At 37.3% G+C, this 26469-nt stretch overlaps 2 protein-coding genes and 1 long non-coding RNA gene across 3 annotated transcripts in view; all 3 read right to left on the bottom strand.

Moving 5' to 3' along the window:
• Window positions 1-299: 299 nt before the first annotated feature.
• Window positions 300-8339, bottom strand: LOC128875421 (farnesol dehydrogenase-like). Its single transcript, XM_054120991.1, has 6 exons — window positions 8209-8339; window positions 7966-8119; window positions 3750-3962; window positions 1839-2089; window positions 1179-1325; window positions 300-648 (listed from the first exon to the last, which is right to left on the bottom strand). Exons 2-6 carry the CDS (start codon window positions 8051-8053, stop codon window positions 607-609), a joined length of 741 nt encoding a protein of 246 aa, XP_053976966.1. The 5' UTR covers window positions 8054-8119; window positions 8209-8339; the 3' UTR covers window positions 300-606.
• On the bottom strand, window positions 3075-3742 carry LOC128875422 (uncharacterized). The gene is made up of 2 exons (XR_008456822.1): window positions 3469-3742; window positions 3075-3369 (listed from the first exon to the last, which is right to left on the bottom strand). It is a non-coding gene; the product is annotated as an uncharacterized LOC128875422 (long non-coding RNA).
• A 37-nt stretch (window positions 8340-8376) lies between the features above and the next one.
• Window positions 8377-26469, bottom strand: part of LOC128875193 (MAP kinase-activating death domain protein-like) — a 102563-nt gene continuing 84470 nt past the window's right edge. Inside the window, exons 32-33 of the mRNA XM_054120581.1 lie at window positions 23724-24177; window positions 8377-8564 (exon numbers count right to left, since the gene is read on the bottom strand). Of these exons, the coding sequence (XP_053976556.1) occupies window positions 8377-8564; window positions 23724-24177 (642 nt within the window). The remainder of the gene's footprint in view (window positions 8565-23723; window positions 24178-26469) is intronic.

The following is a 26469-nucleotide window of genomic DNA, read 5'->3' as shown; positions in this document are numbered from 1 at the left end:
CTGACAATAATTCCTCCATACTGTTACTGGGTACATTGAAAGGCAAGTCTGTTTCCAAACACTGAACATTGTAAGTAGAGAACCATCAACGCAGTAAATAAATTCGAATAGCTAAATACTGCAATTAGAAAGCCTAAAAATAGACTCCCGGTAAATGAAGTGTTAAGAACAGGGTACAAGTAAAGGTACTTTCATGGCTTCCGCGTGAGGGTTCTTGTAGCGTTCCTCTGGTGGCGCGAAAGCCTTCTTCTTCTGTGCCAGATCAATGATCTCCATCGTCAAGCGAATCTCAGCGAAACTACCATTCGAAAACTGGACGATTTATTTGCGCTGAATAAAAACACAGCGATATAGGTTACGCGACGTAAACGTCAGCTGTTGTTGTCAGCGAAACGAGAATGACAAAGTCGACAAGTTAAAGATAAAATAAACACAGGCCATGTGGGTAGCGCAATCGTGGAAGCAACGATAACGAGTGAACGCGCCTTTTATACGCGTACATAAAGAAAACATTGTTATTATATCGCTCGTATTATAATCGGCATAGTAATTCTAATAATAGCGCAAACTCGATAGCGATGTACAGAGTGAAGTTCGACGAGTTTGTTACCAGGATTCGCCTAGGGGACGCAGAACGATGTCCTGAACCTGAAGACAGATACAATATTTCAGTGCGATTCATTTTTATCAAACTAAAAAATATTATTGTATATTATTGTACACGTTACTTAATTTAGGCTATACGTATTGGGATGCTTGTTATTTATTTTAAATGGCGATTAATAATTTAGGCTTCCGTTTATTTATTTTGCTAATTTGCTACACTCATAGACATTTAATAATTGATTATTTATTTTTATAAATATTTTTAATGATCTTTATTTCGTTTATCATATCGTCATATATCTATGGCTACATTATACTATGAAAATTGTGGAAAATTGCAGTAGATGTGCAAAATTGTATGAAATAAGAAAGAAATTTTTATATTTATATCTAAAAATATTTAGAAATATCTAGAAATCATATACAGCAATTTTCTGTATAATTTTTTGTGAAAGAAATTTCTATGTGGAAAGATTGAATATTATACATATATATACATATATATTACAATATTGAAATCAGAGTATAGTTATATTAATATGAAGAAGTTAAAAATGGGGAATAATGCTTACAACAACATGGGATTCGCTCGACAAAATGTACACGGCAGCAGCAGCCACGTCTTCAGGGTCGAGAGTAGGCAAAGAAGCTAACGCCTCGCCCGAGAATGTACTGTAGGAGGCCATCAGCTCTGTGGCGACCAGTCCCGGACTGATACTCTGCAGAAAATAAATCCAGATCTTAGAATCTCGAATAACTAATATACATGGTGTCCCAAAAATGTTGTAATACCTTGAAAGGGGTGGTTCGGGAGGTGATTTGAAACAACTTTTTCCTTAGTGAAAATGTTGTCCGGGGCTTTGTTAAGGAGATATTAACAGAAAATGTCGACCAATCAGAGCGCGCGTATGCCGGTGGAGCGCCCGCGGTAGCGTAGGCTACGCGCTAGGCAACCGCGTTCTCCGACCAATCAGAGCGCGAGTAATCCGGTGGAGCGCTCACGGTAGCGTAAGCTACGCTCTAGGCAGCCGCGCTCCCCGACCAATCGGAGCGCGAGTATGCCAATGGAGCGCCCGCTGATTGGTTGGGGTTTTTTGTTAATATCTCCTCAATGAAGCCCCGGACAACATTTTCGCTAAGGAAAACGTTGTTTCAAATCACCTTCCGAACCACTCCTCTGAAGGTGTTACAACATTTTTCGGACGCCCTGTATAACATCAATGAATGGCTACCGTGACGCGTATCCGTGTTCCCGTGAGTTCGTGTCTAAGCGTTTGGGCCAGAGCGGTCACAGACCTCTTTGAAGCTGGATAAACTGAGAAACCAGGTATGAAGGGCACTCTATCCGCTGCGTAGCTGTTCACGTTTATCACGACACCCTCTTCACCAGTCTCTCGCATCGCTCGAACCGCTTCTCGTGTGCAAAGACACAGTCCGAGCACGTTCACATCGAATACGACACGCCAATCCTCTAGGGTGCCGTCTGAAAATTAAAGTTTCATCATCAGACACATCACATGCATACGTCTCGAAATCAGAGACTTAATAAACTCGAGAGAGAGAGAGAGAGAGAGAGAGGGGGGGGGGGGGAGGGAGGGAGATGTTGCAACTGCCTTAACTCCCGGTTGGGCACAAATGTGGGTGCCTCGCTATGCTTACAGGTACGGGATAACTCTGTAGCAGACGACTATACCACGGTTGACCAGCGAATGACTCGCTGTTTGTGCCTTGTTTACAATGGGCATCTCTCGGTCACCTTTGGTGACGTACCTGACGTAGACGTATGGCCAAGTTTGATAGGCCGTCCAACTTACACATGCATTATACAGTCAGTCCCATAAATATTCGTGCTCTGTGCTGATGTTTCCAAATACATTTCTCATTGCATACAGAATGTTCCACAATTAATGTCAGACCTGGAAATGGGTGGTAGCTGAGACGATTCGGAACCACAATTTCCTTTGCAAAAATGTCGGATGGTGCTTCGTTTTTAAGTTATTAATGAAAAATTACCGACCAACCACAGCACGCGCAAAGCCGCGAGAAATTGGCTTGAGCCAGGACGCTCCGCCCAGCCGTCGGACCAGCCTCTCGCGGCTCGGCGCGCGGTACTCGGACACTGTGATTGGTCGGCGGTTTTTCGGTAATAACTCAAAAACGAAGCACCAGCCGACATTTTTGCAAAGGAAATTGAGGTTCAGAATCGTCTCAGCTATCCCTATTTCCAGTTCTTACATTAATTCTGCGACACCCTGTATATACAAATTTAATGTTTATACATGTACATATGTATAGTACAACGAAACCTTTACTTGAAAACATCGAAACTATTATTTACTTTAGACAAACTTCTTCAATAGACGTAGAGCGTACAAATATTTATGAGACTGACTGTACATATACACCTCAGACCAAAAAAGTAGCACATGGGTAATATTAGGTGTACAAATAAGTTTGCTGGCTTTACATACATTTAGGTGTATTTGTATTTCAAATTGAAATTTTTCCCCCGCCGATCGGTGTCTTACAAGAATTCAATATTGCATTCTTTCTGCACAATGCGACGAATTTTGTCAAAACTACATTGAGCTTTAGCGTATGTAGAGATATTGCAATATATTACCGACGTATCTATTGGGTTGTCCGGAAAGTCCATGTCGATTTTTGGTAGGTGGTGCAGGCCTGAATACATTGAAGTGGTTGAAAACAAATAATATGTACACATCCCTTACAAAGTGGAAAGGTTGTGGAACAAAATGGCACCTATGTAATTCAATAAATATATATTAAAATTCAAACGTGTTTTTGAATTTTTCTTAGAAATTGGTACGAACTTTCTGGACAACCTAATACAATACCGACCTATGAGCTGTCGTCATTCATTTGTTTTTTTTCCGTCTACGAACATGCGGTGAACGATTGTTCAGTGCGAATTCGGACGCCACCTTGTCACTATGTATTTATAACATAAAAATAAAGTATTTTGTGTACCAAGTGCAGTATATTTTATTCTGCGCCCTGCAACAGCGTATAATTTTATCAGGATTTTTAAATAATTATCTTGGCAAGAGTTTCTCGAAAAATTCTTGATCCTTAGACTCGAGTTTTCATCGAACATCTGTAACGTTTAAAATTCAGATTACCTATCAGGGAAGATTCCTTGGTCATGCCAGCGTTGTTGACCAGCACATTCACTGATCCCAAATTCTCCTGCACCCATGCAAACGCGGACGTGACGCTCTCCTCTTTGGAAACGTCGCATTCGACCGCGTAGAGTTTTCCTGGCCAGTCTTCCAGGCTCTCGGCTAGTTCTTTGATTTTCTCTGGCCTTCGAGCGAGGCCTGCTACCAGCATGCCTTGCAAAAATTTGGGAGGAGTGTAATTTTATGTGGGAATAAAAAATAAAAAAACTAAAGATATTAACCCTTTGCACTCCGCTGTTCCCTCTTATTACCTTTTACGTGGAATATAAGGACTGCCAGACGTGCAAAAATATGCAACTTCGCGCCCGTTATTGTACTTTCATAAATAAAAAATCGTCATTAGCTCTTGGATTAGAATAACAACGAATTTGTCGACTGCGCTAGTGAAACGTTAATTAACAGTGAAGTGAGAGTCGAATACAGTAGTTCCCGGTTATATGAATCAATTTTTCCCTCGTCTACATCCCAAGGACTCATTTCCACGATTATCTTTAAAATTAAAGAGACATTGCTCGAATCGACTGGAATATAATTCAAGGAGGCTCTACAGTTACGCTGTAAGTCAATATAGAGTTACTATTGTCGCTTGATTCACGTAATAGTAGATCTGGCATAGTATTTAGAATATTACAATGGTTCGCAATTTTATATCAAAATAAAAAAAAAAATTATGTTAAACATTGAAGCGACTAGAGTCGTTTAGGGTAGATTCATATCTTGCACGGGGAGCAACTAAAGTTGTTTTGCATGGACTATTGCGCCGCTCCACGCCGAAAAACACAAATAACAGCTCTACTGTCCGTTAATCACAAGATGGACAACGATAAAATAGAATGTGAAGATGAAGATTTGTATGCAGATAGTTTATCGAATTGCGATGACTAGGTTATCAATGATGATTGTAGTGACGACGAAATTATATATCGTTCTAGAACTATTATTCAACGAATAATTTCAAGCAGTTCTGATTCAAGCCCAGAATCGGATGATTCTGATTCTCAAGGAGAATGGTCATCACAGTAGACAAACGCCCAGTCTTGGAAAAGTTTTTAGGTCGATCAGGAATAGATACGGAAAACGTTCCGGATAATGTAGCGGATGCTGTAGCTTTATTTATTGGCGATAATTTTTTTACATTCCTTGTAGAAGAGTCAAATTGATATTATTATAAAAATATTGATAAATTCACAACTTCCAAGAAAGCCCTCAAATGGAAAGACTTTAACCTAATTTTAGAATTAGGATATAAGACATGAAGAAATTTTTGGGGCATATTCTTCTTATAGGACAAGTGCGTAAGGACCGAAAAGAGGATTATTGGAGCACGGATCCGTGTATAGAAACGCCAATTTTTCCGAAAACAATGACAAGAGACAGCTTTCGTATGTTATGGAAGACCTGGCACTTCAATAACAATGAAGAGTTAACTGATGGAGCAGACAGGCTTTCGAAAGTCAGACCACTACTGAACTACTTTGTTCCTAAGTTTATAAATGTTTATAAGCCTAAAGAGAAACTAAGTTTTATTTTATAAATACCTAAAGTTCACAAACTGCAGCTATTTTCTGCAGAAGTAATATTGTGTACGAATTGTAAAAAATCGCCCGCTACCCGTTGAGAGTTTGGCGGCAAAGCATCCGCGCAAGATGTGTTAATACTACAAGTATCCTCGGAGTATTTTGTAAATCAATATATGTTCTTTAGATATTTTTCTATTATGCATAAAATTTCGATCCAATCTCGGCGCCAATTACTTTGTAGCACGTAATTGAGTGTGTTGAAAACGCACTTTCCCGTAAGAGCCCACGTTAAAAAGTGAAAAATTGAAACATTTATTTCTTAGCTTTTAGGTATCCTGGCCTTCCCAAAATTTGTGTGGGTGTTTTTGGGATAAAATCTAACCCGTATACACATTTTTATAATTTTCTTGGCGTTATTTCTATTTGCACTAGAGCCTCCTTAACTTTTACATTCCGCAATCGATACTCAATTCGAATGTTTCTAGAATGTCTTAGAACGTATTAAAACACATTTAAGATACAGTTGCATGCAAAAGTTTCCGACTAAAAATAATTTTGGAATTAAATTATGTATAATAGGTGTAAAGTAGAAATACAAATATATCATAGTAAAGAACTTTTATTATACTATCGAAGTGTACAACTCAAAAATTTGATACAACAAGTAGTAATTACTTATAACAAAGATAACAATTTTTACTTCTTCATAAGTATCCGGCCAAGTACAAAACGTGAAGAAAAAACACGATAACTGAAGGAAAAATGTTCATAAATGGTTACAAATGTAACCTTATCGTCAATATTTAGTAGCCATACCCTGTGAAGCTATCACGGCGGCACATCGGTGTGGCATCGATTCAATAAATTTGATGATTCTATCTTGAGAGATATTTCTCCACTCTTCTTGAATTTTTGTCCATAAAGCAACTTTATTGGTAAACTTAACAGTTCGTATTCTTAGTTTAAGCTCTTGCCATAAATGTTCTATGGGATTCAAGTCTGGAGATTGACTCAGTCAACCTATAGTTCGGATCTTATTCTTCGTGAAAAAGTCCTGAAGCAACCCAGACCTATGTTTTGGATCATTGTCTTGCTGAATTATCCATCCTCGTGGCAAATTTCGACGGGCATAAGGTAGCATTTGTTCTGATAGAATATCCCTATACATAGGAGCGCTCATAGTACCCTCAATTTTGTAAATTGCACCGACGCCTTTCCAAGAAAATACACCTCAAAGCATAATACTACCTCCACCGTGCTTCACTGTTGGTATTTGATATCGGAAATCATTCCTAGTGCCTTGTGATCGTCTAGCATACTTTCTCCCATCATTTCTAAATAAATTAATTTTGTAGCCATGGTTAAGGGTTCAAGGAAAAGAATTCTGGACAGACAAAGGTTTATTGTGAGGAACATGGTTATACAGAGGATTGGGAATGGATAATTGTAACAGGAATTCAGAATGAACGGAAGTATATAAAAGAGCATAATACAATTTCTCATTTTACAATATTTTACAATTTTCAATCTTTGAAGTAGAAGAATCATTCTGTACTCTCCCGCTCGTAATTGTCGTCCAGGTATTATCGCCGAACTCTCCAAAAACGAACGGGCGTCCAGGAATAACCTCCCCCTAGCACCCGTGTGAAGCTGGGCCCACCTATATGAAAAACTCAAAATTTTCTTTTTGCATACGTTTGCTCAAGTGAAATTTTCGTTTGCCCCTCGTTAGTTCAAAAGATACAGGCGATTGTTTAGACGCCCAAGAGGGAACTATGTCAATTATTATTCAAATTTCTCTTTGAGTTTTTCAAAAAGGTGGGGTTAGTGTGAAGCTGGCCCCACCTAATTTGAATCGCCTGTGTCTTTTGAACTAAAGAGGGGCAAACGAAAATTCCACTTGAGCAAACGTGAGCAAACGATGACCAAACGTATGCAAAAAGAGAAATTTGAATTTTCTTAATAATTTGATTTTGTTAATAATTTGAATTTTGTTAATTCAGCAAGACAATGATCCAAAACATAGGTCTGGGTTGCTTCAGGACTTTTTCACGAAGAATAAGATCCGAACTATAGGTTGACTGAGTCAATCTCCAGACTTGAATCCCATAGAACATTTATGGCAAGAGCTTAAACTAAGAATACGAACTGTTAAGTTTACCAATAAAGTTGCTTTATGGACAAAAATTCAAGAAGAGTGGAGAAATATCTCTCAAGATAGAATCATCAAATTTATTGAATCGATGCCACACCGATGTGCCGCCGTGATAGCTTCACAGGGTATGGCTACTAAATATTGACGATAAGGTTACATTTGTAACCATTTATGAACATTTTTCCTTCAGTTATCGTGTTTTTTCTTCACGTTTTGTACTTGGCCGGATACTTATGAAGAAGTAAAAATTGTTATCTTTGTTATAAGTAATTACTACTTGTTGTATCAAATTTTTGAGTTGTACACTTCGATAGTATAATAAAAGTTCTTTACTATGATATATTTGTATTTCTACTTTACACCTATTATACATAATTTAATTCCAAAATTATTTTTAGTCGGAAACTTTTGCATGCAACTGTACGTGATATTTTTAATTCTTTCGTTCGACAATTCGATTAGTCTATAACTCTATACTCACCATTGCGAACCAATTGTTTGGCGATCGCTGCACCTATCCCAGCACTCGCGCCAGTGACGACAGCTACCTTTCCTGCCCATCGATCCATCCTTGCAAAGTCGCGTACGATCCTCGACTGTTGGTCGGCGCGCCGGTAATAAGATCGCTTATAAAACTAGAAATCGATCGGTAAAAATCAATGGCGGTTAAAAATCGTCCAACTGGTCGGACCGGAAATCCGATAGCCTCGCGGTAAACCCATACCCAGCCTTCGGTCCGACATGTCCTCACCAATTGTCGTTTGCACGATCTCTTACATCCCGGCTACGATCTATTACGATTTTCACAAAATCTTGCGCCGCCAATAATTCTTCCTTACTAATTTCCTCGGTGCAACTATCTAATCTAATTTCATCGAAGATGAATCATTTTCTATGTTAGATTCCTCGTCTTATTTAATTGAATAAAAAACAAAAAATTATTTGAATTGCTTCGAGCTTCTCGAAAGATTCGATTTATACGTTTTATTCTGAAAATACTTGGCGAGGTGGACCAAGAGTCGTTTCGAAGTACACTCGATCCACTTCTTCGCAGAACTGCAAGTGCACGGTATACAAAGCCTAGAAACAAACCACGGAAGTGGTTTATTAATCGTTTAAAGCTAATGAGTGAGTCGCTTTAGATTGCGAAATCAATTGCTCCGATAAGTGCATGGTAGGTGAGTAGGTGCATCGTGTAAGCTAATGACTTTCAGAAAAATCTCACCTTGAGGACGTATGAAACTTCAGATCTCTTTGTAGAAGACTTCTGCTTGACTATTCTGACAATACGAATTACAGCTAAACAGGTCCAAGTGGTATTTAACGTATATCATTTCATTAAAACTAAAAGGACTGTGGTCATTTTGAAAATATGTTTGTTTCGTAATAGGCTCAAGATAATATTTTGTAACATTTACATATTATATAACACTCACTTTTGGTAGACTATGATTTCATTTTTGGGCGAGTGAAGACATACATGTACATACATGTTCATTATTGTTATAATTAGACTGCGGATCTTTATGTATTTATAATTACTAATAATATATTATAATAAGTAATAAATTAAAATTAATTTATACGCCAAAAAAGAGCGTTCTACATCACATGATCTTATAGGGGCATATTTAAAACTCCAATGATGTGCCAGAACCTCTCGTGGTTCTTCACCGTGTTCACCCTTTAAAATCTTACTTACTTTGAATAATATATTAAAGTGTACGTTTCGTTTTAATACTGATTCCATTTTATCTATAACTTTTTCTCCATAATCACCATTATTCCTTCTAAATGCGTTGCATAAAGAAACGCAGGTTCCAGCTAGGTCCAAAAATACGCAACATATGCTATATGCAAAATATGCAAAATAAAAAATATATTTTTGGAATCATCTAATCATGACATAAATTTCTGTCCAGGTCCCATTCGTCTACCTATTTTCTATAAAAATATGCACTTGCAGAAAGATCCGTGGTCTATTTATAATATTATTCATAATATGAATGAATTAATGATCTATTCTTCATAATGTAAATGGATGAATGAATTATTCTTTGTAATATTCTTCATAATACGAATACAGAGATAGGAGTATTCATATTCATAAATATGAATATGAATAAATTCATATCGCGTTATTCACATTTTTATTCGTGAATAACTCGTTATTCACATCTTTATTCATGAAAAACTCGTTATTCACATTTTTATTTATAATTAACTCATCGTTAAATAACGTTAATCACTTACTTACATTGTTTACTATCCCACACAGAATTGTTTTCACTCAAACCAAATGAGTAATTACAAAAATTATGTAATTTATCCAAATAAAACAATCATTGTTGTTACTCTTATAAAAAACATTATATTTGTGTTAATAAACACGTATACGAAAGTCTGGAATATGTATAAGCACCTTGGATAATGAATTAATGACATACTTTCATTAACACCTTGTGGTTGTTAAGAATACCGAATAAAAATAATGATACAGGAAGAAAACAATTAATTTCGCAGACTTGGACAAAAGTAAGTAGAAAAATTAAGTAAGTTTATTTTTCAACTTCCCCATCGCCTAAGTTTGCTATCAAGCTCGTCGGTGTCGGTATCCTGATAAACATGACAACACGTGATATACGGTGGTTACTGGTCGACAAAGCGAATTGTAAACATCTTTTAAACTGGCAGAATCAAATCAGCAGAATCATATCTGACTTAGTGGAATATTTGGTACTTATTTTGTACTAATCTGTACTACAAACAATAATTTGGTCCTGCCAGCTTAAGAGAGTGTGTCATTAATTTATTATCCGAAGTGCTTATACATATTCCAGAGTTTCCTATACGTGTTTATTAACACAACTATAATGTTTTTTATAATCATAACAACAATGATAGTTTTATTTGCATAAATTACATAATTTTTGTAATTACCTAATTACCCATTTGGTTGGAGTGAAAACAATTCTATGTACGATAGTAAACAATGTAAGTAAGTGATTAACGTTATTTAATGAAAAGTTAATTATAAATAAAAATGTGAACAACGCGCTATCTATGAATAAAAATATGAATAATGCGTTATTCACATTTTTATTCATTTTATTCATACTCATATTCACAAATCCGCGTGATATGAATTTATTCATATTCATATTTGGACCGTTTATTTCGAAAGTGGTGTAAATCCATTTTCTCTTGTTTCGAGAAAATTAAAGGTTAACATATCTGTTAATTAAAAAATGTAGGCAAATTATATGAAGTCTGACAATGTTTCTACTGTTTTATCAATATGTAATTTGGTTATATAAATTTGTTTTAGGCGTATTTTACTAAACTGATGTATACTTACGGGCTGCAAATGGACTTGCACCACTTTCAAAATTATACAGTTGTAAAAATCGTTTGATTTCAATTTTGAAAAATCAAATATCACTTAAAATATACTTCATATTAATCTAATTTTGTTTACAAAGAATGACACGAGATAAAATAAAAATTGTATTTCTAATTTCAGGCGCTAATTACATTGTTGAAATTACAGGATATTGATAGTATTAGGTAGACTGGAAATTAATGTCGTTTATTTTACATTAAATTCAAACAAATTTCTAATAAGTTCCTTTTCTTAATCAATTATGTAATTGCCCTCGTTATCAACAGCCTTTTGCCATTTAGTGTAAAAATTTGGGATGCCAGATCGATAAAAATCAATGAGCTAGTGAGTGATAAACAAGTATTTCAAATTGAAAAAACGACATAACTTTCCAGTCTACCAATATGCATGATGCTCCGGAGGTATACAGTGTGTTCCAAAAATGTTGTAACACCTTCAAAGGGGTGGTTCGGGGGGTGATTTGAAACAATTATTTCCTTAGCGAAAATGTTGTCCGAGGATTCGTTGAAGAGATATTAACAGAAAACACTGACCAATCAGAGTGCGAGTATGCCGATGGAGCGCTCGCGGTAGCGTATGAGCGCGGCCGCCTAGCGCGTAGCCTTCGCTCCATCGGCATACTCGCACTCTGATTGGTCAGTGTTTTCTGTTAATATCTCCTTAATAAAGCCTCAGACAACATTTTCGCTAAGGAAAAAGTTGTTTCAAATCACCCCCCGAACCACCTCTTTCAAGGTCTTACAACAATTTTGGGACACCCTGTATAAGGTAGTAACTGCTTGATGTCTTTATATTTTTCATAAGTAATAGGCCTGGCATCTTGATACAAATTTTTTCAATTTTTAGCGGTCTTCCAGGACGTGTAGGTAATAAATTTATAGTTTTAAATTCTTTGTCCTTCATCGATGCTTTATATAAAATAGTATATGGTGCACTTTTGAGAAACCTCATCCAACATATTTGCAACCAATTTACCTGTTCTCCATTAGAGTTTTTTCTTATCTGTAATATGACACGTAATATAAAAAAAATGTGAAATAACAGGCTACTGGTCGTCAACCATCTGCTAAGCCACCTACCTCTGTCAATTGGGCTTGCACCACTTTCATAGTCGATGATTATGCGATTTCATTTACCGACCAATTTTAAATTGTACAGAACGTGGGAATTTTTTAAGAAATTAAATACGGACTAGTCATACATACAAAATTTGCATTAAATTACGTATGAATTACGTGATATCTCATTTTTTTCAAAAGTGGACTTACACCACTGTTAAAATAAACGGTCCATATTATAATGATATTGGACTTATATGAATTGGTTGAAATCGAAAAATGTATATTTGCAAAAAAAATCTATATTTTATTTTTTATAATTTTGTACAGTGCGATAAACTTAAAAACTCTCCCCAAAATGCATTGCAGGCTGATTAGTGCACGTTTGACAATAATAAGTTGTTTGACGCCTGCCACCAGGTGTTTTCCTGTCAGAACAAACAATGCAATTCCGTTTTCTTTGTCTCACATCGGGAATACGTAGTTTCTTCTCTAATCTATTGTCCGCAGAAGATGTGGATGGACGTGTTCTCGATTCACGAAAATCACTCCTTAACGGGTCAATGAGTGCCTTGACAAACTTGTGGTGTGTCATTGGCGTTTCATTATTTGTTTGTTTTGAGATACGATAAATAATGTATGTATAATAATGTAAAAAACTTTTACCAAACAATTTATTTACCAAGAGAAGAATCACTTTTCCCATTTATATCTAGAGACGCGGTAGCGTCTCGGCGCCAAGTACATGAAAAATTATCCGTCACCGCGTATATATACCTGGCATTGAAGCTACCACGCATCTTTTACAGGAGAGAGGGTCCATTCCAACCTAACCTGAAACTTCTTTCATGAATATCTCAACACGCCTGCAATATTTTCTAAATTTAAAGGCATTTTTCTAATGTAAACCACATATAAGCTTTCGAATAAAACCAAAATCAATAAAATCGGTCCACGCACAACTGAGATATCGTAATTACATGTCATGAATTTGTCAGAAACGGTATTTTTCGTATGATTTTCTCGTCGTCAACCTCTTAGCCAATAAGAGCTAAGCAAAAGCCGAGTGTCGTTCGTCGACTCTCGGAATCATTCGGTTCGGTCATAACCTGCCAAGTGTCAAAAGTTTTTACATTAATGCATTATTAATTATATTTATATCAGCAAAATGTTTTCAATTTAGACTTTTTATATAGGGTTTAATAACAAATTGCAGCCAGTGTTGTAAAGTGTTGATCGATCTTGATTACAAGGTAAATTGTCAAAATCTGAATTGCCAGATACCTTTATTCATACAGAAAACTGTTTTTAATATAGATCCATACCAACAAAGTGTTTTGAATTTAGACTTTTTATGTAGAGCTTATAGAAATGGAGTCATTTTCTCATTTCATCATTAACATTAAAATTTCTTGCAGAAAGAAAAAAAATTGCAGGTATATATAATTATTTATAAATTGAACGAATAAGTGTTTATAATTAATAAATTATGTGAAATATATATATATTCGCTTTTGTTATCCCCTCTCCCTTTATTTTATTCTATTCAATTAAAGAAACAAATAATAATTTAGACTTCTTATGTAGAGTTTACAGAAATATCAATTTTATTTTTATAAATTTAAAATAGATTCTATATAATAAATGATTTGTAAAAAGAAGTGAGATCCGATAAAAGACTTCAAAAAAGTAAAAAAATTACGCCAAGTACATGAAAAAGTGGAGGACTCAAGGAGTTATCATTGAAAAATAGAAGATCCCCATGAAAAACTACAAGAAAATAGAAAAAGATGTGAAATCGAAATAAGCTGCCAGATGATTTGCCTAGATTTCCGCGGCCTGGAAGTCAAATGCTTGGCGTGGCCAGGTAAGGTCAAGGTGTCGATGAATAAGAATTATTTTAAAACGCAAAATAATGAAAGTCTACTCATAATATTGTCAGAGTTTTAAATTGACAAATTATGTGAAAGTCTGTGAGAGAGAAAGTATGGGTATTGATTATCTAAGAATGCCTTGACTGGCCACGCCAAGCATTTGACTTCCAGGCCACGGAAATCTAGGCAAATCAGCTGGCAGCTTATTTCGATTTCACATCTTTTTCTATTTTCTTGTAGTTTTTTATGGGGATCTTCTATTTTTCAATGACAACTCCTTCAACCCTCCACTTTTTCATGTACTTGGCGTAATTTGTTTACTTTTTTGAAGTCTTTTTATCTCATACTTTACTTACACCACTTTCGAAATAAACGATCCATTTACGAATATGAATACCCCCAATCTCTGTACGAATGAATGATTGGGAATGGATTGAAGAAAAGTTTGGTCAAATCTACAAGTATTTATTGGATATAAGGCGCCTACATTGCTGAGTACTATACACTTGAATGTACTTGATCATCTCCAACGGGACTTTAACATTTTTCTTAGATTCGATAAAATTCGATCACGCGTCCCGCGGGAACGACAACGATTTTCGCTAAACATCGTTCAAGCGTACTAACAGGAACTGCTTACAATGGCGGCTAGGCGTAGAGGGTTTTCGATAGTCGAGAGACACAGAATCAGCCCCTTTAAAACGCGAGCAGTTCGCTACACGCCCGAATTTGCCGTATCGTTACAAATATAAGATAGGTCGTCAACACATTTTTCTACAGTTATTTACAAATCCTAGCCCATTATAAATCGCTGCATCCTCTTTCTAGCGCGATGCAGCTGGAATCGCGGAGAAAATATACGATTTCTTCTTTAAACGAACGATGAGGTCTTCCTTCGACGAATTCGCGACACTAAATCGTGTATTCCCCCAAATCTCGTCGTTTACTGGTCGTTTCATTTTTATTGTAATCATTTCTCTATAATTTTATAGTATATACTATATCGTATTTTGTTCGTTTCGAATATTATCCTGGAACGTAGGAAGCATGGAGATACTGTGCTCGTCGATTAAACTACACGGCTCGATTTACGACACGCTGGGCCCGTTCGTCGATTCTCCATTTAAGGATCTCACACACTTATCCCCTTTGCAAAGCAAAAACATCCCTGAAAAACTCAATTCTCGGCGTTACAGAAGAAACCGTGTCCTTCGTGTCAGAAGCGTAGATACTGTTTCAAAATATTCCCCGGATCTAAATTTAACAGAAAAAATTTATTAGTAATTTTGATGTAGAAACAAATATTTACGCTGTCTAGAGCCAGGAGTTTATAAACATTACAATTCAGATCCTCAGGACTTCGGAAACGTCCCTATGCTTCCACCATTGTAAAGTTATATTATTGCAAACGAAATGGTTCGAATTATTTATGAAACTTTCTCCTTTACAATTTATAAATTTATAGAACTCCGAGTCAAGAAATACATTTCTCATTCGATGTAATTTATCCATTTACAAAGAGTTTCAAATCAGATTTGTACAGGGTATCCCAGAATTAGTGCATGTACCAAAAGAGGAAACGAGATGAATATATCAGTAAACTTCAGATTGATTCGAAGCCTAGGGTTTTGCCCATCTCTGGGTAGACAAGACGATTCTGAACCACTATTTCCTTTGCAAAAATGTTGTATGACGCTTCATTTCCGAATTATTAACGAAAAACCAACCGACCAATCACAGCGCTCGAGTAGCGCGCGCTCAGCCGCGAGAGCATAGGCTCGAGCCAGGATTGGCCGGCTGCGCTAGGACGCGGCGCGGGCGTAGCCAATTGCGCGCGCGCTACTCGGGCGCTGTGATTGGTCGGTGGTTTCTCGTTAATAATTCAAAAACGAAGCCTCCACAGACATTTTTGTAAAGGAAATTGTCGTTCAGAATCATCTCAGCTATCCAGTGATGGGCAAAACCCTAGGCTTCGAATAAATCTGAAGTTTGCTGATATATTCATCTCATTTCCTCTTTAGAACATTTTCCAAAGGAGGAAACGAGACAAACACATCGGCAAACTTCAGATTGATTCGAAACCTAGGATTTAACCCATCTCTGCAGCTACCCCTCATTCCCGGTTCTTACACTAATTCCGAGACACCCTGTATAAGAAACATACCGCTTCCTCGAAACAATAATTTCTAACCACGGTGCAAGAAAGATAGGTGGACCGACTCTATCCCCACTCCTGTGATCTTAAAAAAAAAGTTACTTGTCCCTCCTGCGGAGAGTATTAGTGTAACATGTGAACAATGTCACGTTTACTTTCTTATGTTTCTTTTACACCGTGCCAACGTGCTATGACCACGTGCTTAATACCAAGTGGGTTTCAAAATTTGTAATGATTTTATGCATCTCCAATAAAAGGTTTTGTAAAGGTAAATATTTTAACTTTTCAAATTAATTAAACTGAAAAAATGAGAGTCGGTTAACGACTAAACAAATATTTATCGTTATGTAAAATGCTTATTTTATGAGGATAAATTATACTTAATTAACAATCTTGTGCATTGCTTCCGTTATACCACTGTACAATATTGAATTTTGGCGTGTCAGCTAATTCAACAGAACTTCGCCGAGGAGAGCCACCAGGACACACACAAGCATTGAGCTCTATCCTAACTGGAGTGTGGAAGTATCTACAACTGTAGGAAGAAGTAGAGGCGACGGAGGTCCGAGAGAAATGCAAAATGGCTGGTTCCGGTATTATCCTATAGCAAATGTATTTGTAAAGGGGGAACAAACGTACCCCGTAACATAACCTACCCGAGCGTCGCTGAGCATCGTCGAGTGAGTTACTTTCAGATTGTTTTCCGCATAAAATTGGATAAATACAATATAAATTGAATTGTGACAAATAATAAAATTTAGCTCTATACCAAATTGTATATATTTGTATGATCTAAATTATGGTATGTAAATTATGTATACTATTTCATTATTATGTCATTATTATTAATGTTTCTATCATTTTATATATAAATAAAATCTGTAAATAATTACTAGAGTGCCGCGAAATTCAAACAAAGAGGAGTCTGTTCTCCCTTCACACATAAATTTGCTATAGGATAGTACCACCGGAACCACTCATCTTGCATCTCTCTCGGCCGGCTTCTCTCTCGCAGTTCAGACTTCAGTTAGGATAGAGCTCAATGATATATATATATCATTGATATATATCAATGATACAATATATATATATATATATATATATATATATATATATATATATATTGTAGCTGTACGCACTAGCGCCGCGAGTGGTAGAAATATTCATAACTTATAGCTCGAGATTTTGATAACAGTTTTCTAGTAACTTTCGCATGGAGTTGGATCTCCTTATACAGTCTTCATGCGGTCCACCTATCTTACTTACACCGTGTTTCTAACTAACCCAAACTCGTGAAAAGTCTCAAACCGAACCATTTCGCGCGCAACAACGTAAACAACACACTAAGCCGTGTAATACAAGTTAATTATAACGTTGGATCCGCGAATTGGAGCGATTCTCGATAGAACAGGCTAAGAAAGAACATCCCTAGGACTCCCCTCACGTACGAGATATGTGAAGTTTTATTTTCTCTTTTTTCTTTTTTTTCTTTTTGCAGGATGTGGAGACACTGAAGTTTTTCCAGAGTAATTTGTCCTCGAGATGGAGCGAGACGGGGTATCTACGAGACGTAAGTACAATACAATGTGATTCGTGAACGCCGCGTCCGCCGTTGCATGCAAATGATGAACTTAAACGTAATTAGATGTCTAATTTATAAATGTACGATCACAGACGCAAACTAGGAGAAGCAACGATTGCTTCGGGAAAGGAAATGTTAATACTTATAGTAAGCTCTCGTTTCGGCAATGATGGTCACGATGAAAAGTACACGCTGGTCGTAAGTTTGAGACCGTTTACCCTTTACCTTTGCAAAATATTTATCGTTATACTTTTATGCACTTATAAGAAATTTTAATGTGCAAGATACTGTAAAATGCACACAGTATGCGATATTGTAAAAAGATATTGAAGGTAATGTTTCTATTATAGTATTTGTTGAGTAAAATAAATTCATATCTAGGTTTAACCCTTTGTGGTCATATGTCTACTCTCAACTACCAAAGCTTTTTTACCATTCCATTATGTCTGCTCTTAGCAACCACAGCAAAGAACCATACTAATCTTATACTGTATTCATCCATATATTGTTTTACATTACACTCTCTCTGTATTTTCATTATTTAAAGTTAAATTCAAGGCATTTTTAATGCCAAAAGTTTTTTTATTAATGATTATAAATATTAAGAATTCCATTCTAAAATTAAATAAAAACAAAAACAATTACAAAGATATTCGATTAATTAAAATTTCATATACATTTGTCTCCGATTGTACCTCCCACACATTTTTAAGATATTTTAAAAATAATAATTCAAAATGCCAGAAAGAAAGTTACCAAAAGATACCACACGATGAAGAATTATAAAATGTAATTCTTACATAAAAACCAGTACGACACCCATGTCTAAATTTAATACGACCGCAAAGGGTTAATTTTGCTAGGTGCATACACAGAATATTGCTTCGACAACCCCTTTAACTCTCACTTTAATTCTTCAGCAGTCTATCATATCGTAAGCTAAGGAATACAATAAACAATAAATTAAGTACTCGTGTAGTGTCGTTTTTAAATTAGTTTCGATCACAGCAGTTTTTACTAAATTCAGACAAAACAAGCTTTATAATATACAAGAGCAACATATTCACACTGTTCAGCGCCAGGAGCTTATAAATATTCCAAGTGCCCTGTGAAGTTTTCATTTTCTTTGTTCGGCAATCATATTATATATAAAATAAGTTACCACAAACATATATTTTTGAAAATAATCATATTACGGCATTTCTAAGAAATTCTTCATTAAAAAAAATATCATAATTGCAGCTCCCAGCGAACGGCTACTTATTTTCGTCCGCAGCGAAAGTGTTAATGAAAAATAAAGTTTGACCTACAGGGTGGTCTCGAACTTTCGATCAGCAGACTGTCTGAAAACTAAACGAGAAGTCAGCTATTTATCAAGGTCCCATTTATCTAACGATCAGATAAAAAATTCCATCGATTCGTTAACACCCCTAATCGCTACTGTATCTTTCACTGTTTCGAAAATTTGCCAGGATAAGTGTATATCGATTGAACTGACTCGAACTGGAAAATAAATCGACGCTCGTATAGAGGGTGTCCCAGAAATAGTGTAAAAATCGGGAAATGGGAGATAGCGGAGACAATTCTGAATCACAATTTGCTTTGGAAAAATGTCGGATGATGGTTCGTTTTTGAATTATTAAGGAAGAACGGTCGACCAATCACGGGGCCCGAGTAGCGCGCGCTCAGCCGCGAGAGCATTAATAATTAAGAAACGGAGCACCACATGACATTTTTGCAAAGGAAATTGTGGTTCAGAATCGTCTTAGCTATCTTCCATTTCCGGTTCTTGCACTAATTCTTGAACACCCTGTATATACAGGGTGTCCCAAAAATGTTGGAGGTCCTTGAAAAGGGTGGTTCGAGAGGTGATTTGAAACAACTTTTTCCTTAGAGACAATGTTGTCCGAGGGTTCGTTGAGTAGATATTAAAGGAAACCGGCGACCAATCAGAGTGCGAGTATGCCGGTGGAGTGACCGCGGTAGCCTACGAGCGCGAACGCCTAGTCGCTCCAACGGTACACGCGCCCTCTGATTGGTCGGCCGCCTAGCGCGTAGCCTACGCTATCGCTAGCGCTCCACTGGCATACTCGCGCTGTGACTGGTCGGCCGCCTAGCGCGTAGCCTTCGCTACCGCGGGCGCTCCACCGGCATACTCGCGCTCTGATTGGTCGGAGTAGATTAGGCTACGCGCTCTGATTGGTCGGGCTTTTCTATTAATATCTCCACAACGAAGCCTCGGACAACATTTTCGCTAAGGAAAAACTTGTTTCAAATCACCTCCCGAACCACCCCTTTCAATGACCTCCAACATTTTTGGGACACCCTGTATATCCGCACAATATTACAAATATACATATTAACCTTTACATTAGTGTCCATACTAAAATATATATGCGACGACATCGTAGTTGCGACGTGTTAGCCGGCGCGACCAACTCGTTCCTCTTATCTCTCGGTTCTTGCATCGCGTTTATTAATGTATCACGAGGTAAAATATTGCGAATAGTCAGCCACGGAGGTTCGCCATTTTTGGTTAACCGCTTCGTATACATATATGGTTTGCTTTGTTTATCAACCAACAGAACGTATCGGTTACAGAAAAGAAGTCGAAAATTTCTGCTGTGATTAAATTTTGTTTATAGACTATTGGAAACTACACAATCGAACTTTTATTGTAGTATTTATTTTTGTAAAATTTTGTTTATTGTGGTATTGAAATTCAAGTATTTCAATCAAATTCATTTTCATTGGCCATTTCAGAGTTGGAAACTTTCAGAATTAATTTTTTTACTTCTTTAGGGAACTACAAAAATTAATTCCAATAGTGATGTATTCAATGAAATAAATCTATTTACAATTCGTAAACTCGATAACGTTGGAAAATTGAGTCCCACCGAGAACATTAGATTGCGTAATTTCTGATCGTCTCGAACCAAAGCTTTAGGTTCGTAGTATGGAATGTATGTTTCCTGTTTCAGAAGCAATCCGTCCAGGCTGACTGTTCATCGACTAGAAACGATATGGAACTCGATCGAGATCCTATTCCTCTTGCACCTTTCGAACCTCTGATTGTAACGTTCGGTAACCGAGAAAGCTTCGGCTCCCTTTCCATACATTCAACAGTTTCTTTTATTATTTTACACCGACCACGATAAACGAAGGACAGTGGATAGGTAGAGAGTAAGAGAGACAGAGAGGCGTCTATTGCATCAATCCTATTCGATATACTTCAGCTATTTCATGCGACCATAAGAAATTAAATAGCTTCTTCTTATCTCTTTTTTTCTTCTCCTTCAAATTAGATGATCACAGTTACAGTCTGTTTCGATGTATTTATACAAAATTGTTCCTCCGATTATGAATATTCATTATTGTATCTCAGAATTGCTTTACGTGCTATTTATAGAAAACACTTCTTTTAGACGAAATATAGACTCGGGCACGCCTCGAGAAAAGCAAACACGTGGTATACATATTAGAGTATAATTTCGTAAAATTTTAAAGGTTCATGGTATAATATTCTACACGTGCACACGACGAAGAATGAAAATCTCTAGAGAACTCTCGCGACGAATCCAGACGGAAGATTAAAACATCTAATTTCTCTGTAACGCGTTTATTATTACGTCATTCGTGTCCGTTTCTCTAAATGCACAATAACCATTACATCTGCAAGTTATTACATTACCATTGTTATCATCATTTGCATTTAATCGTTATCAGTAACCGTTTCGGTAGCAGTTCGTTTTAATTAATCGGATTCCCTTTGTTGTACACGTAACGGCTCCCTCTTGCAAATAATTACCACGACTGTGTCGAGTTGCATTTTTTATTTTACCAATCTTTGTTCTCCCAATTTAGGTTCTCTGAATTTTTCACTAATTTTCTTTGCATTTCGTTTGAAACGCGCAGTGTGGGGCGTGGTTCGCGGTATAACCAGAGAAAATTTTAGCTGGAGTGTACTGTGGGGGGGCTAGGTGGTTTCGAGCTTGGCTGTAAGGGGCTAGAAGGTACTATGCTCAGCTGTGGGGGGCTACAGTGCAGTGAGCTCATCTACGGATCGCTAAAATGTACCAAGCTCTTAGCTATAAGAGGCTAGAAGCGCAGTATAGGTGCAACCAGTAGCGTCACTCCGTGTCGGCACCTTTGATGTTGGTGTCCGAGTTCCACCATGTTCCTAATATGCACCGCGCGCATATTTAAACTGAGAGAAAAACAAAGCCAATTGCAAACGGTATGTATTAAACACTAAACATAAGTGCTGATTTCAAAGGTTAGCGAAATACTCAAAGATATTCAATAAATGAATGAAACACAACACAACACACGTAACCACGCTGCCACAGTATGTTACTGTGACGGTGCGCAATAAATTGAATTAACGTGTGACGCTGTGCGTGGTGCCTGTGAGAACATGGCCCTTAATTAACTACTGGCTGGTGCCAACTTCATCAAATAAAGGATAGTGACTCGGGGAGTAAATAGACTGCACTAACAAGAAATATTAAACTATAATAATAATAAAACTGAGTACAAGTGATTCGTCAGAACGTCACGTGACGACCATTGAGCTCTATCCTAAGTGGAGTGTGAACAACTGTAGGAAGAAGTAGAGGCGACGTAGGTCCGAGAGAAATGCAAAATGGGTGGTTCTGGTATTATCCTATAGCAAATTTATTTGTAGAGGGGGAACAAACGTACGCCGTAACATAACCTACCCGAGCATCGCTGAGCATCATCGAGTAAGTTACTTTCAGATTGTTTTCCGCATAAAATTGGATAAATACAATATAAATTGAATTGCGACAAATAATAAAATTTAGCTCTATACCAAATTGTATATATTTGTATGATCTAAATTATGGTATGTAAATTATCTATACTATTTCATTATTATGTCATCATTATTAGTGTTTCTATCGTTTTATATATAAATAAAAAGGAAATAAAGTTCAAATCTGTAAATAATTACTAGAGTGCCGCGAAATTCAAACAAAGAGGAGTTTGTTCTCCGTCCACACATAAATGTGCTATAGGATACCACCACCGGAACCACTCATCTTGCATCTCTCTCGGACCGCCTTCTCTCTCCCAGTTCACACTCCAGTTAGGATAGAGCTCAATGGTCACGACACAACGGAATGGCCGTTGCATGGTCGTCGTTCCCCACTCCACGCAATCTGCATTCGCGTTCAAACACGCGCCTGCGCGGAGCGGTACGCCTTAAGGCGAATCCCCACATGTCGGTTATTATTAATACCATCTAGTGTACAATATAGGAAACAGCGTCGTCGCCATGTTCTTGGTATGCACATTTGTGGACGCTACTTCTCCAAAGTGACGCTACTGGTTGTACTTATACTGTGCTAGAGGGCAGTGAGCTCAGTTGTAGGAATCCAGAAAGTCCTATGCTCAACTATAGGGGACTATAAGGTAGTCTTTCTATCTCTGGTAGTTTTTTAAAACTTCAATAAAATAGACATTTCTGTGTCCAATATTTCTCAACGCTCTATCTGCATCTCGAGTTTCATCAAAATCAGCGTGTAACAGACGAATGATGTTCCTTGTAAGCATAATTTTGCTCGTACAAGCGAGCTCCACATAAACAAAGTTCTACTGCGATTCAAGTAGCAATTAGATAACCAAAAAATATATATATATATATACACGTTTCGAATTGAGTAACCTCCTCCTTTTCGAAGTCGGTTAAAAAAAATATTCTTCAACTCTGGTTACGCCCCACTCTGCGTTTCCCTCAGCTCGCGAATCACCCCTTTTTAACGAATCCCAGCCCTTAGCTCGACTTCGGAATATGTACGATGACTACTTCCTAACAGAGCGCGAATAGATTTTCGACATTTAGAAGAGATTTAGAGCTGACTCTCTGGAATAGTACGTGAGGATGATATTGCCATGGTTGCGCATGCAACAGCTCCCGTTTCACGAGCGAATTCGAAACGTAGCCGGGCTATTATTTCCCGGCTTAGTTTCGCGATAGAGAGTTAGGAACGATGCTTACACCCAGGGTAGGCAAGCGTAGGGGGCACATTTATTGTAATTATGCACAAATGGGAGCGAGTGTCGACCTCTGTGTCAGTGATGTCGTGGAAAGGGATCGAATTGATTTGTTTTTTGGCCCTGAGGTGGGTGGGCCACCTTGCTACCTGAATGCTGTTGAAATTGTTGCTGAGCTTGCGGTTGCTGATGTTGGTGTTGATGTTGCTGAGCTTGCGGTTGCTGATGTTGGTGTTGATGTTGCTGAGCTTGCGGTTGCTGATGTTGGTGTTGATGTTGCTGCGGTTGCTGGTGCGGCTGACGCGGTGGCTGCGTCGGGTATTGAGAACGTTGCTGTGGTTGTTGGTGTTGCTGGCGTTGCTGGTACTGTTGGTGTTGTTGTGGTTGCTGGTGTTGCTGGAACTGTTTCTGTTGCGGTTGTTGACGTTGTTGCTGTTGCGGTTGATGATGTTGCTGCTGTTGTTGCTGTTGCTGTTGTTGTTGCGATTGCTGCTGGGTTTGTTGCTGGTGTTGCGATTGCTGGTTCGGAATTTGTTTCCGTTGCTCCAACCCAGCGGCCAAGTAGGAGAACACACAGAGTACCGAGTAGCAGATTTGATCTGCCTGTAATTCATGGGGTGTAGAATTCTTGTGAAGAAACTGGCTGGAGTACATTATAAGTAGATCTTAGATCTAGGCTTATTATGGAATATTAGGTTGTCGCAAAGGCTTTGCTTTCTTTCGCGATTTGCATTCAGTTATTTTAGTGTATATAAGTAGTTGATGTAGTAACAGTAATAGAGGAAAATAGATCGTAAACAATTTAGTAACGTAACATGAAAGATAAAGTATTGCGTATGTATTACTTATTAGTAGACTGCGGATCTTTATGCAAAATAAAATCTTCGGGAATGTTCCTTCAAACATCGAACCTAAATACGAATTTATTTTATTTTGCAAATATTATAATATGAACTTTACTTTCAATCTTTTTTATATTCTTGCATATTTGCATTTTGTAGTTTCTTGCACATTCAAATTTCCTATAAATGCATAAAGAAAAATTTCTATAATTTTCCTATAAATGCATAAAGATAAAGATCTTCGGGAACGTGCCTACAAAAATTGAACTTAAATAGGAATTTATTTTATTCTGCAAATATTATAATATGAACTTTACTTCAATCTTTTTTATAGCCTTGCATATTGTTTGCATTTTGTAGTTTCTTGCACATTCAAATCTTCTATAAATGCATAAAGATCCGCAATCTACTTACTAATAAAAAAAAAGGATAGAAACTTTTGGGGCAACCTGATATATATCATATTCATCGAGGATTCTTCTATAAAATGTGTACTTTAAAAGGAATGTCTTTGAGAACGTCTGGGAAAAATATTAATCTTGCGATTTTGCTTTAATACTTGATACTTTGATACTATAAGTGGAGTACTATACAGGGTGTCACCAAAATGTTGTAATACCTTGAAAGGGGTGATTTGGGAGGTGATTTGAAACAACTTTTTCCTTAGCGAAAATGTTGTCCGAGGCTTCGTTGAGGAGATATTAAGCGAAAACCCCGACCAATCAGAGCGCGCGTATACCGTTGGAGCGGCCGCGGTAGCCTATGAGCGCAGCCACCTAGCGCGTAGCCTACGCACCACTGACATACTCGCGCTTTGATTGGTCGAGGTTTTCCCTTAATATCTCCTCAACGAAGCCTCGGACAACATTGTCGCTAAGGAAATAGTTGTTTCAAATCACCTCCCGGGGTAACTGATAATCAGTGATCCTCAATCTGTTTTTTCTAAAACTTGAAACTAATATGAACCATTCTGTAACACTATTTTGGTTATTTAATATATTCTTGTATATGCATAATAATAAAAATACTACAGTCTTTTCTATTATGTCTTAAGGGCAAATATATAAGATTTTACATTGCAAGGAAATATAGAAGTACTCAAACGATCTTGCATTCTAAATATTAAATTTTTACATTGTTACATAAATATTTGGTGCGGAGGAGACCGAGCAAAACTCCGAGTTGACTTTAGCGACAGTTGCGGATAAACTATGAAGTTCCGGTACAAGGATAGATAGATCTTTGTCTTTCCAATGATGCTGTGACAGAGAGAGGAAGATACAACAATCGGATGAGAAACAAAGACAGAATGATGTCAAACATTTGTAATTTTCCAAACAGTTATTTACATTTTATGAAGCGAGGAAGCGACCTTTCCGGCTGATTGTTTTTTTAAACCATTCCTTGTAAAATTCCGCTGTGGACGATACCGCCAGATTTTTGGAAAAAGGCCCACAACAAATTTCTTCTCTTTAAACGTATTTTTAGCACGTTTCAAAAGTGAATTGCAAAATTTGTAACTATCGCCCACAGCGGAATTTTACAAGGAACAGTTTAAACAAAAATCAGCCCGGAAGGTCGCTTCCTCGCCTCATAAAATGTAGATAACTGGAAAATTACAAATGTTTGACATCATTTTGTCTTTGTTTCTCCTCCGATTGTTGTATCTCCCTCTCTGTCACAGCATCATTGGAGAGACAAGGATCTATCTATCCTTCTTCCGGAGCTTCCTACTTATTCCGCAACTGTCGCTGAAGTCAACTCGAAATTTTGCTCGGTCTCCTGCGCACCCTTCCGTCAATCGATCGAACAAGGATAGCGCATCTTCTGCTTTTCTTTACTTCTCTCCTTTCTTGATCGATTGGCGGACTGTGTCGTATCCTTTGAGTATATAGAAATGGAGGAGGAATTGCTTTCTTCTGTATAGACCGAAAGTGTGTCCAAAGTCTGTGCGAGAGAGAAAGGTATAGACTGATATTCATCCTCTCTGCGCATGTGTCAACATCGTACCTGGACTCTTTGTATACAGGGTGTCCCAAAAATGTTGTAACAG

This window comes from Hylaeus volcanicus, chromosome 4, assembly GCF_026283585.1.
Source record: "Hylaeus volcanicus isolate JK05 chromosome 4, UHH_iyHylVolc1.0_haploid, whole genome shotgun sequence".
In the NCBI taxonomy this organism is placed as follows: Eukaryota; Metazoa; Arthropoda; class Insecta; order Hymenoptera; family Colletidae; genus Hylaeus; species Hylaeus volcanicus.
This window is presented reverse-complemented; position numbering and strand designations above follow the sequence as displayed.